The sequence below is a fragment of the Symphalangus syndactylus genome, chromosome 24 (genome assembly GCF_028878055.3).
Source record: "Symphalangus syndactylus isolate Jambi chromosome 24, NHGRI_mSymSyn1-v2.1_pri, whole genome shotgun sequence".
Taxonomy (NCBI): domain Eukaryota; kingdom Metazoa; phylum Chordata; class Mammalia; order Primates; family Hylobatidae; genus Symphalangus; species Symphalangus syndactylus.
In genome coordinates this window covers 23,845,849-23,863,169 of record NC_072446.2, presented here as the reverse complement: position 1 = coordinate 23,863,169, position 17,321 = coordinate 23,845,849, and the positions used below count along the sequence as shown (strand labels likewise).

At 52.4% G+C, this 17,321-nt stretch overlaps 1 protein-coding gene across 4 annotated transcripts in view; it reads right to left on the bottom strand.

The window, feature by feature from the left end:
* PREX1 (phosphatidylinositol-3,4,5-trisphosphate dependent Rac exchange factor 1) overlaps positions 1-17,321 on the bottom strand; it is a 204,021-nt gene that overhangs the window by 39,450 nt on the left and 147,250 nt on the right. For all 4 annotated transcript variants that reach the window (XM_055266151.2, XM_063633310.1, XM_055266152.2 and 1 more), the window contains exons 12-15: positions 15,567-15,670; positions 15,276-15,325; positions 12,096-12,171; positions 1,909-1,981 (exon numbers count right to left, since the gene is read on the bottom strand). In XM_055266151.2, coding sequence (XP_055122126.1) covers positions 1,909-1,981; positions 12,096-12,171; positions 15,276-15,325; positions 15,567-15,670 — 303 coding nt within the window. The remainder of the gene's footprint in view (positions 1-1,908; positions 1,982-12,095; positions 12,172-15,275; positions 15,326-15,566; positions 15,671-17,321) is intronic.

Here is a 17,321-nt window from a genome sequence, read left to right as displayed (position 1 = left end):
GCATCCCTGCTTCCTTCCCCTGCACACACCACATGCACATGCGTGCACACACATACAAGTGTGCATGCACACACACACACACATGGGACTGTTATCTGTCCTGGTCATCACTCTGCTCCCAGAGCCTGGTACGGTGCCTGGAACACCAAAGACGCCACACGTGATGTCAGAATGAACAAAGACAGAAAGGAGGGATGGGATCCGCCTAACAGGGAGAGAACAGCCCCTTAAAAAAAAGAGAATCCGGCCGGGAGCGGTGGCTCACGCCTGTAATCCCAGCACTTTGGGAGTCCGAGGCAGGCAGATCACAAGGTCAGGAGATCGAGACCATCCTGGCTAACACGGTGAAACCCCAGCTCTACTAAAAAATACAAAAAATTAGCTGGGTGTGGTGGCAGGTGCCTGTAGTCCCAGCTACTCGGGAGGCTGAGGCAGGAGAATGGCGTGAACCCGGGAGGTGGAGCTTGCAGTGAGGCGAGATTGTGCCACTGCACTCCAGCCTGGGCGACAGAGCAAGACTCTGTCTGAAAAAAAAAAAAAAGGGAATCCGAGCTAGGAGCAGAGTGATGATGGGGAGGAGCTATTTTAGCTGGGGTTGTGGGGAGGCCCTCACTGGGGAGGGGTCAACTGAGCAGAAACACTGAGTTACCTGCAGGGATGAGGCAGGCAGAGCACCCTGGCAAGGGAAACTGCAAGTGCAAAGGCTCTGAGGAATGTTCTAGAAACAGGAAAATGGCACCTTGGCAGGGGTTAAAGGTTTACCTGTCCTGCTGAAAGGACAGGAGACTCAGGGATCCCCTGGGGCCCTCAAGGGGAGAAGCTACATAGCACAGTAGTTGAATATGTAGCCTCTAAACCCACACGACCTGGGTTCTAATCCCGGTTCCAGACGGCCTGAATTCTAATCCCGGCTCCAGACAGCCTGAATTCTAATCCCGGCTCCAGACCGCCTGAATTCTAATCCCGACTCCAGACAGCCTGAATTCTAATCCTGGCCCCAAACGGCCTGAATTCTAATCCCGACTCCAGACGGCCTGAATTCTAATCCTGACTCCAGACGGCCTGAATTCTAATCCCGGCTCCAGACCGCCTGAATTCTAATCCCGGCCCCAGACGGCCTGAATTCTAATTCTGACTCCAGATGGCCTGTGTTCTAATCCCGGCTTCTACTTGCCGTGTAACTTGAGAAAGTTTCTTGACTATCTGAGCTTCTATCCCCTCATCTATAAAATGGGGACGATGTTAATACCCACATCAAAGGGCTGCTGTAAGTATTAAACTAATACATATATGTGAAGTGTCTAGAAAGAGCCCAGGCATACAGAACACTAACTTTTGTTGTAATTTAAACCGGTGTCCATGGAGCCACTTCGTCCTCCTTCTTGCCATCTTCCTCCCTCAGGAACATCTCAGAACTCACCCCCCAATATCTGCCTCTCTCCCAGTGGAAAGAAAAGCTACTTATCTGAGGGAGGAGGCCGGGGAAAGAGGCAGACATCCCAGGAAGGGCTTCCTGCCTCTCACATTCACAACCTACCTGCCCACTGTCCCACAGGGCACAGCTCTTCCTTCCCGACAGAGGCCTTCGGGCCAGGCCTGCCTCATCTGGCCTGACTGCCTACCCTGGAAGGCCACATCCCACCCAGGAAGAAGGGCACAGGAAACCCATGGGTTGGACTTCAAATCTAGCCCATGTCCTTCCAGCCATTTTGGTCCCCAGTGGACACCAGAAACCATTTCTCAACAGGTTCAGAACGGAAAGTGGAGGGAGGTGGGATTCGTGAGCCACTCCAAACCCCCAGGGGTCTAGAGAGCCACAGACCTGGCTTCAGTCCTCCCATACTACCCCAAACCATCAGCTCCAGGGAGCAAGGTCCCAGGGGCTGGGCTGCAGGTGGGGGTGGTTACCGTGGTGCATGAAGCCATTGTTGCACAGACCCACGCCAAGCGCCACCGCCTCCTCCCGAGTCTGGCAGTCTCCCTGGAATGGAACAAGAAGGGGAGGGTGTTAGGTGGGCAGCATCCGAGAGGCCGTGCATGGCCAGCGAGAAGCCCACAACCACCCAAGAAGGGAGGCTCCACGAGGGCCAGGGGTTGTGTTTTGTTTACTGCAGTAACCTCAAAACATGTTTGTGATTGTTATTTATTATTATTATTTTTTTGAGACAGAGTCTCACTCTATCGCCCAGGCTGGAGTGCAGTGGCGCGATCTCGGCTTACTGCAAGCTCCACCTCCTGGGTTCAGGCCATTCTCCTGCCTCAGCCTCCCGAGTAGCTAGGACTACAGGCGCCTGCCACCATGCCCGGCTAATTTTTTGTATTTTTAGTAGAGATGGGGTTTCACCGTGTTAACCAGGATGGTCTCCATCTCCTGACCTCGTGATCCGCCCGTCTCGGCCTCCCAAAGTGCTGGGATTACAGCTGTGCGCCACCACGCCTGGCCCCATTTGTGATTATTATTAATAAACTCCAAACAAGACTATTTTATTGTACTGTGACCAACACCGCAAAGAAAAAATGGAGATTTTAAGTGGCAGACAATGTTGGTTGCCTAGCAATACCTTTCCCATTCCTGCCTGGTCAAGAAGCCCTCATCCATCTCCAGCCTCCCTTGCAGCTACAGGTGGCCAATGAGCTATAAGCAGAAATCACTGGTGGGATGCTCTGGCAAAACCCCTTGTCCCTGGCCCTTTCTTTCTCTTCCTCCTGCCTGGAACAAAGATGTGATGGCTGGCACTCTTACAGTCACTTCAGACTACAAGGTGCCCTCATGGCTGGAAACACACTAAGGAAGGCAGAGCAGAAAGACACAGAGAGTATGGTCCCCAAAGATATCAGGAGACACTCCAGCAGCTCTGAACCACCCACCTCTGGACTTCTCTCATGCTACAGAAACACAAACCCTAATTTGGCTCAGCTTCCATAATTGTGTCTCTAGTACTAGAAATCAAGTTCAATTGCTAACTGACCAAGCAAGAGCTAAGACGACAACTGGGGAAGCCTACCAGGGGCTTCTGAAAAACACCTTCCCCCCAGGTAAAAGGGAAAAGCACCACCACTCCTCTCTGCCTGGGATAAAGTCATGTGAGGAAGTGATGCTCAGGATGGTGGGGTGAAGAATGGAAGATTCTTCTGTCTGCTACTGAGCCTATAAACCAGCCCTGGAACCACCTAGCTCCATGCTTCTTGATAGGTGGCATCTCTGGAAGCCACTGTTCAGCTGGGTTTGTTATCCTGGCAAATGAAAATATTCCAAGCTGACACAATTTGAACCAAGGCAATGTGACTCATCTAAGGACTTCCCCAAGGAAGGGACATCCAACCCGAAACATGAAGAATGAACAGGCACAGCCCGTGTGCTGGGCCCTGCGGGTTTGGCCTCTGGGGCCAACTCTCCCAGGTGGGATATCAACTTGGCGGGGAAGTCGATCAAAGTTTGCAGCCCTCCTGGGTCAGGCTGAGGCCAAAGGGATGCTCCCTGCCCCAGGAACAAGACACTTGAGTGGAGGACCCCAAGGACAAGGAACAGCAGCGCTGATTGTCCCCTGCAGCGGTGTGCTGGACAGAGCCCCCATGTGCTAGCATCTCAGCATTTCCCGGTGCCAGTTCTTCCTAAGGCCTCCTAGGCCTGCCCTGACTTTCTGAGTGCCCCACCTCCCTTCAATGAGTCATCTTTTTTATTCCCCCTTCAATTAGCCAGGGCCTGTTTCTGTTGCTTACAACCCAAATACACTCAATACATCCAGGCCAAGTGTGTGACGTGTGTGTGTGTGTTCACACGTATGTGCAGGTGGGAGGGACTGTCAAGCAGAAGAAACAGCAGGGGCAAAGGTCTGGAAATGGGCAGAAGCTTGGAGTGCAGAGGAACAAGAAGGCAGCACGGCCGGCCAGAGGAGGACAAGCTGAGTCAGGCCCGTGGAGGCCAGGAGCCGGCACTGCTGTGTCCCCGCTCAATCCTAAGTGCTGGGAACGGGGCTGACCTAGAGTCCCTGCTCAATAGCTGTCTGCCGATTTAATAAAGGAGTGGTCAGCAGGGGCCAGATCGTGTAGGAGCTCGCAGCCAGGTCAATGAACTTGAACTCCAAAGAGACAGCCACAGGCACCACCTCGTCTCACTGAAACGCCTCCCAGAATGAGGAGCCCTGGGAGGCCCCGCCTGTCCCCTCCCGTCCATAGCCAGAGGGGATTTTCCAACCAGAGGAGACAGGGGTGCTATTCAGAGGCAGCAGGACTCGGCCCTGGGCAGAAGGCCTGGGGCAGAGCCTCTGGCCTTGGCATTTCACCACACTGCCTGCCCTGGCTGACTCCATAAAGACACATTTCTCCCACGGGACCCCAAGCCAGTGGCTGGAGGGCCTGTGGGTTGGGACCCCTGCCAGGGGAGGTGGCGATGAGAAGCCATATCCAGAGCAGCTGCCCCCGTGCCATGAGGGGCCGGCGGTGGGGGGGCCAGCAGGGCCCAATGGCAGCAGGCCCTAGCTCTGCAGACGGGAGGCCCGGCAGGCAGCTGGAGCCACCTGGCCTTCTGAGGCGCTCACAGTCCCAGCCTCCCCACAGGGTCCTGGAGCTCCTAAAGCTAGGCCAGCAGGGACTCTCAGGTCAATAGTGATACACAAGGTCCGGATGTGCCACCTGAACAGGAAGCCCTGCCACCTCCCTGCAGCCCTCTCAGGATGCAATTTCTCCCCTCCCAGAGGAAGCCGCCGCACACGAGACCCCTGCAGCCTCCTCCGCCATGCTTCCCTGCCTTGACCCCCCTACCTGCCCGCCCACCCCCAGGTGCCCTCTGCACACCTTAAGGCCTTTGCACTTGTCCTTTCCTGCACATCTGGAATGCCCTGCCCCGGCTTTGCAGGTCTCAGGGCCATGCCACCTCCTCAGAGAGTCCCATCCTTAACTACCCGAAAGTAGCCCCCCAAACATTCCTCCACCCGTCCTCTCAATAAACGCTCACTGGTCACACACACTCTACCCTGCAAGGCATCTGTGCCACCCTGTCCCAGTCTGAAATTAACTCACCTATGTATACATTTTGCTTAAGGTCTGCTGTCCACCGGGTGTAAGCTCCATGAGGGCAGAGACGCTGCCTGCCATGTTCACCTCATCATCCCACATCAAAATTCAAAGTCTAGTACTTGGTGGGGCACAAAAAGTGGAAGGAAGGGAAGAAAAGGGATGTGATGGGAGAGGGGAGAAGGGACAGAAAGAAGAGAGAAGAGAGGACCTAGTTTGGAAACTGATTCTGAACTCACCTCCCTGTCTCAGTCTCTGTCTCTCTAAAGTGGTGAGGAGAGTGTCTCCATCCCACCAAGTTCTCGTGAGGATTGAATGAGACGCTCTGTGCAATACCCTCGGCCCAAAGCCTGGCACACAGGCAGCATTTGATAAATGTCAGCTGTTCCTGATTAGTTATTTTTTCACTGGAGAGAACCACTGAGGAATGAAGATGGAGGAGGCAAAGTGGGATGGAGAAACGGTGTAATGGGGGAAAGAGGTGTGAGTTACACGGGACCCCAGACAGCCTCTTTACCCATGAATTCCGAGACCCCATAAAGATGCCCAAGGATGCCTCTCACCGACCCACCATGTACAACGAGTTGCGGGATTTCACTCAGACTGTATGGTTGACCTGGAGACAATCACTCTTATTAACCCCACTCGACAGAGGAGGAAACAGAGGCACAGACAGACTTGACAGTTGCTCAAGCTTACACAGTAACAATGGAGACTGCCCAGAGCTGGACACTCCCTGCCACCATGCCATGGAGAGGGGAATTGAGGCTGAGAGGGGAGGTTAGTTGCTTAGGGTTGCAGCCAAGTTTCCTGTTCCCATTTCTCCTGCGTCTCTTCTCCCAGTACCTCAGAGAGCTGCCAGCCTGACCCCCGCCTCTCCTACCCCGACCCCTCTCTGCCCCTGCCCCTACTGAGAACCCTGCTGCCATCAGTACCTGCCATCTGCCTGGTCGTAGGAGTCCACATGGCGGGCATTCCGGGTGCATTTCTGCAGAGCCAGCACGGGAGCATGCAGATCTGTGCCCGCCCCACACCTGGCTCCTTGGCCTGGCCTCTGCTCTCCCGCTCAGCCTGCTGACCCCCTGCCCTGCATGTGACAGTCGCAGCCTGGGGCATCCTGGAGCCCAAGTGACAAAGACCCAGAAATCACCCAGTGGAGAGGTGAAGAGAGCGAACTCCAGAGCTGGCTTCCCCCAGTTCAAAGCCCCGCTCTGCCCTGGCCACGTCCTTGGGCAATCCCTTAACCTCTCTGAGCTTCCTTTCCTCATCCATATTTTTATTTCATTCTCCGATTTGCCCTTGATTCTCCTAGGCCTCTGACACCCCTAAGAGGTGGTCTCTGCTCAGACTCAATCAGCGATCATTAATACAGAGCGTTATGATTGTTATTGACTGTGAAGGTATCAGGACAACCCCTGCCACACACAAACACACAGAGGATCCTGATGGCTGTGTGCCCTGGGGCAAGTCACATAACCCAAGCCTCAGTTTCTTCATCAGTAAAATGGGAACAACTGCATTTGTCTCAAGTTGTTCTGAGGATTAAATAAGATAATGCACCAAGCCAATCCGGAGCTCATAGAGTACAAGTTGTCTCTCCAAGGGCCAATGCCCACCTCATCCTCAGAGTTTAAAGAACTCTGATTGTCTGAATAGTGCCTAGCAAGCCCCCTCTCGAAGTCACAAGAAATGAATCCCGAGGAATTATAAGCCACTATCAGCAATTCTGGTTCTCTTCCCCAGGGGCTGGTTTAGGGGTGTATGTCAGACCCATCCGGTCAATGAGACCTAAGGAAAAGACTATGCAGGGGAAGGGAGGACTGTAGGAAGTTTCCTCCCCTAACACACAGACAGAAAAAATGTTCTCCAACGGGACAGCCTTTGGCCATAGTTCTGTGCAGATGTGATGTCTGGCGCCATGGCTGCCACACTGTGACTGTGAGGCAACTCACGAGAAGATACGAGGATAGCAGAACAGAAAGGCAGGAGACGCCTGGGTACGGACAGCATTGTTGAGCTCTAGGACCACAAACTCCAGATAATGAATTATGTGAGAGAAGAATATCTTACTAATAAGTCAGGTTTCCTGTTATGTGCAGCCAAACGCATGTGTAACTGATCCAGCAGGGATTCAATCAACATTTTATTTTAAGGGGTAGAATAACCTAGAGTTAGAAATGACGTGTCCAAAGCAAAAATACCCTCCTGCCCTACACAATTATGTGTTCTTCCCACTTGCCTGCTAAGATACAAGGTGGGGGTGACTCCTGAAATCAAGACGGGCTATAACCACGCTCCAAGGTCACACCCTTGTCACCGATCTCTCCCGCACAGAGAGACCCATGTGGGTACACCCTCCTCCCCTTTCCCTGACCCAAGCCGAAGGCCAGGTGCCTTTCCAACCATCTCCTGGAAGTCATCCTCTTGCGTCGGTTCCAGTTACCCACCCTGTGTCCCCACACCAGACCAAGCCACAGAGAGGCTGCCGAAGTGGATGGACACATTCTATGGTCGGCAACAGCCTTTGCTCCACATCCTCCCCCTGCCTCCACTTGCAACAAGACGCGGGTGCCTGGGGTTGGGGGGCTCAGGACAGAGTGACAGTGACGCAAGCTACTCTAAGGGGCCTTTGGCCAAGCCCACAACTCCTCAGCCAGCACTGGCCACGAGAAAACCCCCCGCATGCCCAGCACCAGCCACCAACACTGGAAGTGGCTTTTACTGGTTCCTCCTCCTCCAGTCTCTAATGCTGGAGTGTTCCAGGGTGAAGACCTGAGCCTCCTGCACACCGGCCTCTTTCACAGCCTCCCAGCTCAGTCAATGGTAGCTCAAGCCAAAAGCTTTGGAGTCATTCTCTGCTCCTTTCTGTCTCTCACCTCCAACACCCTGCTCACCCATGAGCAACCCATTAAGTCCACCTTCAAAACATCCAGAATCCGACCACTTCTCCTGCCACCCCCACCACCCTGTTCTCAGCCAGCATCTTCCCCTGCCTGGAATTCTAGTGTTGCCTCCTCCTGCCCTCCCTGCTGCCAGCATCACCCCTAAAGTCTCCACACAGAGCCGGAGGGTCTGTCTGAACTGAAGCCACATGCACTGCTCCTGTGATCAGAGCCCTGCAGTGGTCCAGGCCCTTCTAGGGGTGGACACGGCCTGGCATGGTGTGCCCACGCGGCTTCCTTACCACTCCTCTCCCCTCTCACTCCATCCAGCCGCCCTGGCCCCCTCTCTGTGCCCCAGACATACCTGGCTCGCTCTGCCTAAGAGCCTCTGAGCTGCTGCTCCCCAGATGTGGCCCGGGCTCACTCCCCACCTCCCTTAGCCCTCTGCTCAAATGTCCCTGCTCAGTATGGCCATCCCTGACCCCCTGTGTAAACTGCACCACCCCACCCATGTGAAGGGGGGATCCCCTGCCCCTGCTCCCACACCGTCCCCTCCACCACACTGCACCTAGCACCAGCAGGCACGTGATGTATTCCACTTATTCTTATTTATTAAGAATAAGTGGAATACATCTTCTATCCTCACCAGAACGTAAGATCTGGGAGAACAGCAGCTTTTGTCTGTCTCGTTCCCTGCTACGTCTCTAGAACCAAAAACAGCCCCGATACACGGCAGGTGCTCAAAAATAATTAAAAAAAAAAAAAAAAAGGCCGGGCGCGGTGGCTCACGCTTGTAATCCCAGCACTTTGGGAGGCCGAGGCGGGCGGATCACGAGGTCAGGAGATCGAGACCACGGTGAAACCCCGTCTCTACCAAAAATACAAAAAATTAGCCGGGCGTGGTGGCGGGCGCCTGTAGTCCCAGCTACTCGGAGAGGCTGAGGCAGAAGAATGGCGTGAACCCGGGAGGCGGAGATTGCAGTGAGCCGAGATCGCGCCACTGCACTCCAGCCTGGGTGACAGAGCAAGACTCCGTCTCAAAAAAAAAAAAAAAAAAAAGGTTAGCTAATGAGCTCGCTTGTCTAACTTCCCTACACTCTCTTCTAACCTGTGTCAAATGTCACCAAAAGCTGACAAGGAGCGGACTCTGCAGTGGGGGCTGCCTGAGGTCTGGGTGTGTGTGTAAAGCCCACCCTCTCCCCCGCCCATCCGCTGGAAAGACCCATGGCATTTCGCGTGCCTGAGGAGAAAGTCATTTTCCCCACACACTCTTGCCCATCTTCCCATCTCCACAAACGATATTTCCATTGGCCTACTGCACCCAAACCCCAGGGCTCATCCTTGATTCCCAGCCATTCCCACAGCAGTGCAGCCCGTCTCTTCCATCTCCAAATACCTCTCAGACCCGACATCCTGTTGTCTCTGTGAGCCAACCCACCCTGAGTTAGGTGTGGGACTCACCCCGGGAGCAATGCCTCCCCTATGCTTTGACACCAACAGGCAGCTCTGGGCACCGAAGGAGCTTGGCAAATATGAGGCCCCAGAAACGTCCACAGCAGTAAGAAGTGGGCAGCTCTGAGAGCCCTGAAACCCAGGCTCCTCTGGGCTCTGACTGAAGCACCTAAACCACAAAAGAAACCCCCACATGGCACCCGTTACCTATTTGTAGCACATTCAGAAGGCGGGACTCTGTGCAGATTGCTAACCGCCCCCCACCTCTGTTGTTTCCTGGTCTTACTGGTCTGGTGGTCCCCAAATCCTTGCACAATTTCTTTAGTCTTCTATATTGCATGTAATCTTGGGCCACCTTGAATCTTTTGTGAAAGAGATGAGGAATCGTAGTAATAGTTACGTTTATTGAGCAATTACCATTCGAAGCACTTTACACAATTATCTCATCGAAACCTCAAAACAATCCAAAGGGGAAGGTATTGGTTTTAGCTTCATTCTACAACTGAGGCCCGGACAGGCTGAGCAACTTGTCCAAGGTCACTAACCTAGGAAGTAGCAAGGCTAGGACTTGAACCCACATCTGTCTGGCTATAAAAGCATGAGTTCTGGGCTGACTGCATGTGATTCTCAGGAGGGCTGGGGAATGTGGTACAATGGTTAGCAGCTCTGCCCTTCACAGATATGCAAATTGGAATTCAAATCCAGATATTTCAAGACCTCCCAGGACATAGGGTCCCATATCATAGCAAACATATTAAAATGCACCCATATTTCACATTTGATATATTCTTTGGGCTAGACAACTTATTTTCAAGGATGTTTCTCAACTTTCTTTTGAAGTTATTTGGTGCCGAAAAACATTCACTTTAAAAATTGGCTGTGATTTATCAGCACATATCGGGAATTTGTGCAACATGAGAAAATCCAGGCCGCAAATTGTTTTCGAATGAAGTTTTTATGAATGTTTAATTTAACAATTAATGAGGCCAACATAAAGCTGCACTCTGTAGATGTTTAAACATTTATCCATTTTTATTTCACAGGTTTCTTCTCATCTTTGGGAGCCAATGTGTTCTTTTTACAGACCACAAATGGATATTCTTGAGGACTCCCTGAAAAATTCACAGAACCAAGGCACAGTGGGTGAGTCCCAGCTTCGCCACTATGAAGCTGTGCACCCTTGGGCCAGGCACTCAGCCTCTCTGGGCCCACTTCCCCATCTGCAAGTAGGTTAGAGGACCCAATAGGATAATGCACAATGCCTGGTGGGGCCTTATCCAGAGTAAGCATCCATGATCCTGAGCAATAAAGGAGAACAGATAGGCAACAGGCCTGTATGTGGCACCTGAATGGAGCAAACACCTTCGGGATATTGCACCAAAATTGATGCATAGATTTTCTAAGCTTCTGGTCAGCCCCTACCCACTGGGAACTTTTTTGAAAGGATTAACTTGGCAAACTCCAAAAAGAAGCTCCAGTTTGGTACCAGGATAAAACCATCTTGTCCTAGTTTGCCCGAGACCAACCCAGTTTTAAAACTGAAAGAAAGCCCTAGCGTGGAAGCAACCCCTGGGTCTATTGAGGGATGAATGGATAAACAAAATGTGGTACAGACATACTGCTACGGTTTGAAAGCTTTTGTCCCTTCCAAAATTCATGTTGAAATGTGATCCCCAATACCACAGGATTGAGAGGTATGGCCATCAGGAGGGGACTGAGTCAGGAGGGCATTAGGCATCCCTTAGAAGTGGGTGTGACACAGGGAGTCTGCCCCTCCTATCCCTTTCCCCACAGGAGGACACAGCAGCAAGGCAGCATCTTGGAAACAGACGGCAGCCTTCGACAGACGCCGAACCTGCCGGCACCTTGGTCTGGAACTCCCAACCTCCAAAACTGTGAGAAGTTTCTGTTCTTTATAAATTACCCAGTCTCAGGTATTTTGTTATAGCAGCACAAATGGACTAACACACAATCAATGGAATATTATTCAACCTTAAAAAGGAAGGAGATTCCAACATACGCTACAACATGGATGAGCCTTTAGGATGGATGCTAAGTAAAATAAGCCAGGCACAAAAGGATAAATACCGTACAATTCCACTGCTATGAGGTAGAGTAGTCAAGTTCATAGAGACAGAAAGTAGAATGGTGCTCATCGGGACTGGAGGAGGGGTAGTGGGGAGTTGAATGGGAACAGAACTTCAGTTTGGGAAGATTAAAAGAGGTCCATGGATGGATGGTGGTGACAGTTGTACAACATTATCAGTGAATTTAATGCCAATGAACTATCCACTTAAAAATGATAAAGATGGCCAGGCGTGGTGGCTCATGCCTGTAATCCCAGCACTTTGGGAGGCCGAGGCGGGCAGATCACGAGGTCAGGAGTTTGAGACCAGCCTGGCCAACATGGTGAAACCTCACCTCTACTAAAATTACAAAAATCAGCTGGGTGTGGTGGCGTGCGCCTGTAATACTAGCTACTTGGGAGGCTAAGGCAGGAGAATTGCTTGAACCTGGGAGGCAGAGGTTGCAGTGAGCTAAGACTGCACTACTGCACTCCAGCCTGGGTGCCAGAGCAAGACTCTGTCTCAAGAAAAAAAAAAAAAAAAGATCAAGATGGTAAATTTTATGTTCTGTGCAGTTTGCCACAATTAAAAGCAATAAGAGAAAATTTTTAAACAAAACAAAAAGCCCCACACTGATGGACAAAGCAGAACACTGGTCACACAACCCTGAGGAGGCCCTCACCTGAGCCAGCAGCCAGTCCACCAGCTTGCTCCCGGGAAGCACCGATTTGTAGGTCTTCAGGTGGTAATCACGGTCTCTGTGGAGAAGGTGAGCGCACAGTGAGCAGGGCAGGGCAGGGAGGACAGAGGTGGGGGTGGTCCTGACTTCCCTGCAGGACATGCTCACGAGTCAAGGATCTCCAGGCTCTCTAGGCACTGGGCAGGGGTCCAAGTCTCAGCCCAGACTCCACACGTCACTTGCAGTGTGACCGAGGGCAGGGCTGTTCCAAACCAGGCCTCCTTCCACCTACAGAGTGGGAGGCAGGAGGCAGCAGCTTCAGGGCTCTGGAAACTTTCTGTCTCTAACCCAGGAGATCTCAGCTGGGGGTGATTTTGCCCTCAGGGTATGTCTGGAGACATTTTTGGCTGTCAAGAACTGGCGGGGCTCGGGCAAGGGTGCCACTGGCATCCCGTGTGTAGAGGCCAGGGATGCTGCTGAAGATCCTACAATGCCAGGCAGCCCCCAACAGAGACTTATCCTGGCTACGACGCCACCTGCGCTGAGGCTGGGGAGCCATGTTGACTCTCACAGAGTGGCAGGGGAGACCCTCCATTCTTTCCTTTCCTTTTTCCCTTTTGTTTTGTGGTTGGCATTGATGTGTTTAAACCAAACCGATGTGGAAAGCCCCTGCAGGGGGCTGGTGTGGTCTATCAGTGCCGAGCAGTGCAGAGGCCTGGGAGTTTCACGGTTCTTTCCTGAGGTAACTGCCCTGGCCTGTGACAGCATCTGAATCCCTGCCGAGCCTGGATCCCATGGGTTCCGCTAACCTTGCAGCTGAACTGCAACAACTTCTCAGCCTCTGAAGCTGCAACAAAAACGCGCTTCTGTGGCCAGTCCATGCCAAGGCTGATAAAGTCTAGTTGGAAGATTTCTCTCAGGTTTTAGGACTTGGGGGGGTCTGACAGGCTCCACATGCAGTTGGTGGGGGTCTGCTACCTTCCCCAGCTGCTTCCTTCTTTGAGGCTGGCTGAGGAGCCCCGCCTGCCTTCTGGGGCTTGCACAAGAGCAGCAGCAGAGGAGCTCGGGAGGGCGGAGGCAGGATGGCAGATGAAAGTGGTTCCCAGGGCCTGACATCCCATGGGGCCAGCAAATGCCAGGAAATGGTCCTTCCTCTTCACTATTCCAAGAGGTGATAAGAGCTATCAGGTCAGAGGGACAGAAAAATCTGCAGCTGGGATAAGAAGCAGGTCACCCTCTCTCCCTTCATCCACAACTGTGAGCTTTGTGGTAAAGAGAATAACCAATCTCTGGCGTTCATTATACAATGCCAGGAGCCATTCAAAGCACCTCCCGTGAATTTAATCCTCACGACAACCCAAGAGGTGAGAGCTATTCTTATGTACCCTTAACAGATGCAGAAACAGAAGCAAAAGAAGTTAATCATCTTTCAACATTCACTGACAAGCTTTTACTGAGTCCCTAGGCCTCCACTCTCCAATAGGTAGCCATTTTAATTTAAATTTCAATCAATTAGACCAGGCACAGTGGCTCACACCTGTAATCCCAGCACTCTGGGAGGCTGAGGCAGGCAGATCACTTGAGATCAGGAGTTTGAGAGCAGCCTGGCCAACATGGTGAAACCCCATCTCTACTAACAATATAGAAATTACCCAGGCATGGTGGTACATGCCTGTAATCCCAGCTACTCGGGAGACTGATGCAGGAGAATTGCTTGAATCCAGGAGGCAGAGGTTGCAGTGAGCCGAGATCGTGCCACTGCACTCCAGCCTGGGCGACAGACCAAGACTCCATCTCAAAAAAAAAAAAAAAAAAAAAAAAAAACCACCAAACATATAAAAAAAAAAAAGGCCAGGTGCGATGGTTCACGCCTGTAATCCCAGCACTTTGGGAGGCCAAGGCAGGTGGATCACTTGAAGTCAGGAGTTCGAGCCCAGCCTGGCCAACATGGTGAAACCCCGTCTCTACTAAAAATACAAAAATTAGCCGGGCCTGCACCTGTAATTCCAGCCACTCAGGCAGCTGAGGCATGAGAATCGCTTGAACCCGGGAGGTGGAGGTTGCAGTGAGCCAAGACTGTGCCACTGCACTCCAACTTAGGGGACAGAATGAGGCTCTGTCTCAAAAAAAAAAAATTAGCCAGGCATGGTGGTGCACGCCTGTAGTCCTAGCTACCTGGGAGGCTCAGGTGGGAGGACTACCTGAGCCTGGAGGTTGAGGCTGCAGTGAGCTGTGACTGCACCACTGCAATCCAGCCTGGATAACGGAGCAAGACCCTGTCTCAAAAGAAAAAGAAGAAGAAGAAGAAGAAGAAAATTAAAATGAAGAAAGGAAGCTGATATGGTTTGGCTATGTCCCCACCCAAATCTCATCTTGAATGGTAGCTCTCATAATTCCCACATATTGTGGGAGGGACCCAGGGGGAAACAACTGAATCGTGGGGCAGTTCCCCCATACTGTTCTTGTGGTAGTGAATAAGTCTCACAAGATCTGATGGTTTCATAAGAGGAAACTCCTTTCACTTGGCTGTCATTTTCCTTTCGCCTGCCATGTAAGACATGCCTTTCACATACCTCCATAATTGAGAGGCCTCCCCAGCCATGTGGGACTGTGAATTCATTAAATCTCCTTTTCTTTATAAATTACCCAGTCTTGGGTATGTCTTTATCAGCAGCATGAAAACAGACTAATACAGAGGACAGAAAGTACCAGGTTGGTGACACTTTATGAAGGTAGGCAGGGAAGACTCCTGTGATACGGAGGCGTTTGAAGGAAGTGAGGGAACGAATATGAAGGTATGCAGAGGAAAAGCATCCTAAGCAAAGGGAACAGCAGGCACAAAGGCCCTGAGGTGGAGCCCATTATTACCCCCATTTCACAGAGGAAACGGCTGAGGCACAGAGAGGTTAAGTAACTCTGCCAAGGTCACACAGCTGCTAACTAGGAGGGAGGTTCAAGCTCAGTCTGCCTGGCTGCAGAACTGACACCCTGCATCACTACACTGCAGTGCTTCCCACAATTTAATTCAGTTAATCCTAATGACAACTCTAAAGGATAGGTGCCATTGCGAGCCCCATTTAATGGAGAAGGAGACTGGAGCTCAGAGAGGTTAAGTTGCCGGCCCAAGGCCACACAGCTGAGAAGAGGTAGAGGTGAAAGTGGAGCTTGGAGAAAGTAACTTACTTGATCACCGGGGTGTAGAGGCTGTGAAGACGGCAGTAAAGCCTCACACCCTGAAAGAAAAAAGGGGAGGAATTCTGGGATCAGGCCACATCCTTCACAAGCCTCCAAATCCACGCTAATGGGAGAGATGGCTTCCAGGACGGGGCAGGGCAGGGTGATGGGGGCAGGGGTGGGGTGTGGACAGTGGAGAAGGCAAACAAGCCAAGGGGCACAGGCCTGCTCCGAGGAGAACCCGGGATGGAGGTAAACAAGTCCAGCTGAGTCAGGGTCACAGAGGCGGAGGGCCCCTACCTTGGACATGATGTCCTCCAGCTCACTTCGGGCCTTGTAGGTGCCATCGTCGTAGCGGAAGCGATACATCACCTGCTCATTCTTGAACTGGTGCTTGTCGGAAACTGGAGAGACAGGAGGACCTGTGACGCTGGGCACGCCCCCTCGGCCCCTCCTGGCCACGCCCACCAGTATCAGCCTTCACTCTATCGGCCACGCCCCCTCAGCCCCTCTAGGCCCACGCCCACCAGCATCAGCCTTCACTGCCAGCCACGCCCCCTCTGCCCCTCCCAGTCACGCCCACCAGCATCAGGCTTCACTGCTGGCCACGCTTTTTTTTCCACTGAAACCCCAGGAGGTGAGTGCTATGACTTCCCCATTTTGCACGTGAGGATACCCCATCCTCCTGCTACGTGCAGGGCCCTGCTGAGACTCGCAGCTTGGGGTGGGGCATCTGCAGGGGTGAGGGACCCAGAAATGCCCCTGATCCAGCCTGCACTGGGACCCCTCTGGCTCAGCATGTCCTTGGATCTAGATCACCAATGGATGGGTGGGGACAAGCAGGCTGGGGCCTGAGACCACATTGCTGAGATTTACGGAGCCATCTCTATCCCACAAAGTCATCTTTGATGCTTCAGATCCATTAGCAATGCCTGTAAGGCCCTAACCTTCAAGATACCAATCACCTCACTCCTACACTGGCCCGAACCACCTTCGCCTCGCACCTGGACTATCACAGCAGCCTCTCTGCTGGGCTCCCTGCTGTCACCCTTGGTCCCAACAGTCTCCACAGGACAGCCAGAGGGATTCTGCTAGCATGTTCATCCAAGCAGTTCTTTCCTCTATGCAGAGCTCAGCAACAGCTTTATAGCTCATTCAGAGTAAAAGCGAAAGACCCTACAATTCTCTTTTTTTTTTTTTTTTTTGAGACGGAGTCTCGCTCTGTCGCCCAGGCTGGAGTGCAGTGGCGCGACCTCGGCTCACTGCAAGCTCCGACTCCCGGGTTCACGCCATTCTCCTGCCTCAGCCTCCCGAGTAGCTGGGACTACAGGCGCCTGCCACCGCGCCCGGCTAATTTTTTGTATTTTTAGTAGAGATGGGGTTTCACTGTGTTAGCCAGGATGGTCTCGATCTCCTGACCTCGTGATCCGCCCGTCTCGGCCTCGCAAAGTGCTGGGATTACAGGCGTGAGCCACCGTGCCCGGCCCCCTACAATTCTCTATAGGATCTCATCTCGCCTCCTGGACTCTCCCATCAGCCCTGTGCCCTCTGACCTCATCTCCTACCATGCCCCCTCCTCACTCTGAGGCAGCCACACTCCCTCCCTGCTATTCCATGCACAACCCACTTAGACTCTGCCTGAGGACTTTGCACTGGCTGTTCCCTCTGCCTGGAACCATCATGCCCACCTGGGTCCCTCCCTCACTGGTGGCTCAGGTCCTGGTTCCAATGTGACCTTCTCAGTGAGGCCTTTCCCATCTCCCCTATTCAAAAGTGAACGCCAACACCACACTCTTTACCCTCCTTCCCTAGCACCTATCATGTTTTACTATCTTGCTTTGTAAAGATAAGCAAGTAAAGATCTTATCGTCCCCTCCAACTACAAGGTCGGCTCCGTGACGACAGGCACATCTCCTCCCGTTCACTGCAGTGTGAACAGTGCCTGTTCATTATAGGCACTCAATAAATATTTGCTAAATAACTAAAACTTAACCAAATGGTTCTTGACATTTCTTGAAGGGACAGATAAAAGATTCTACTCCCCTGCACCCAGGT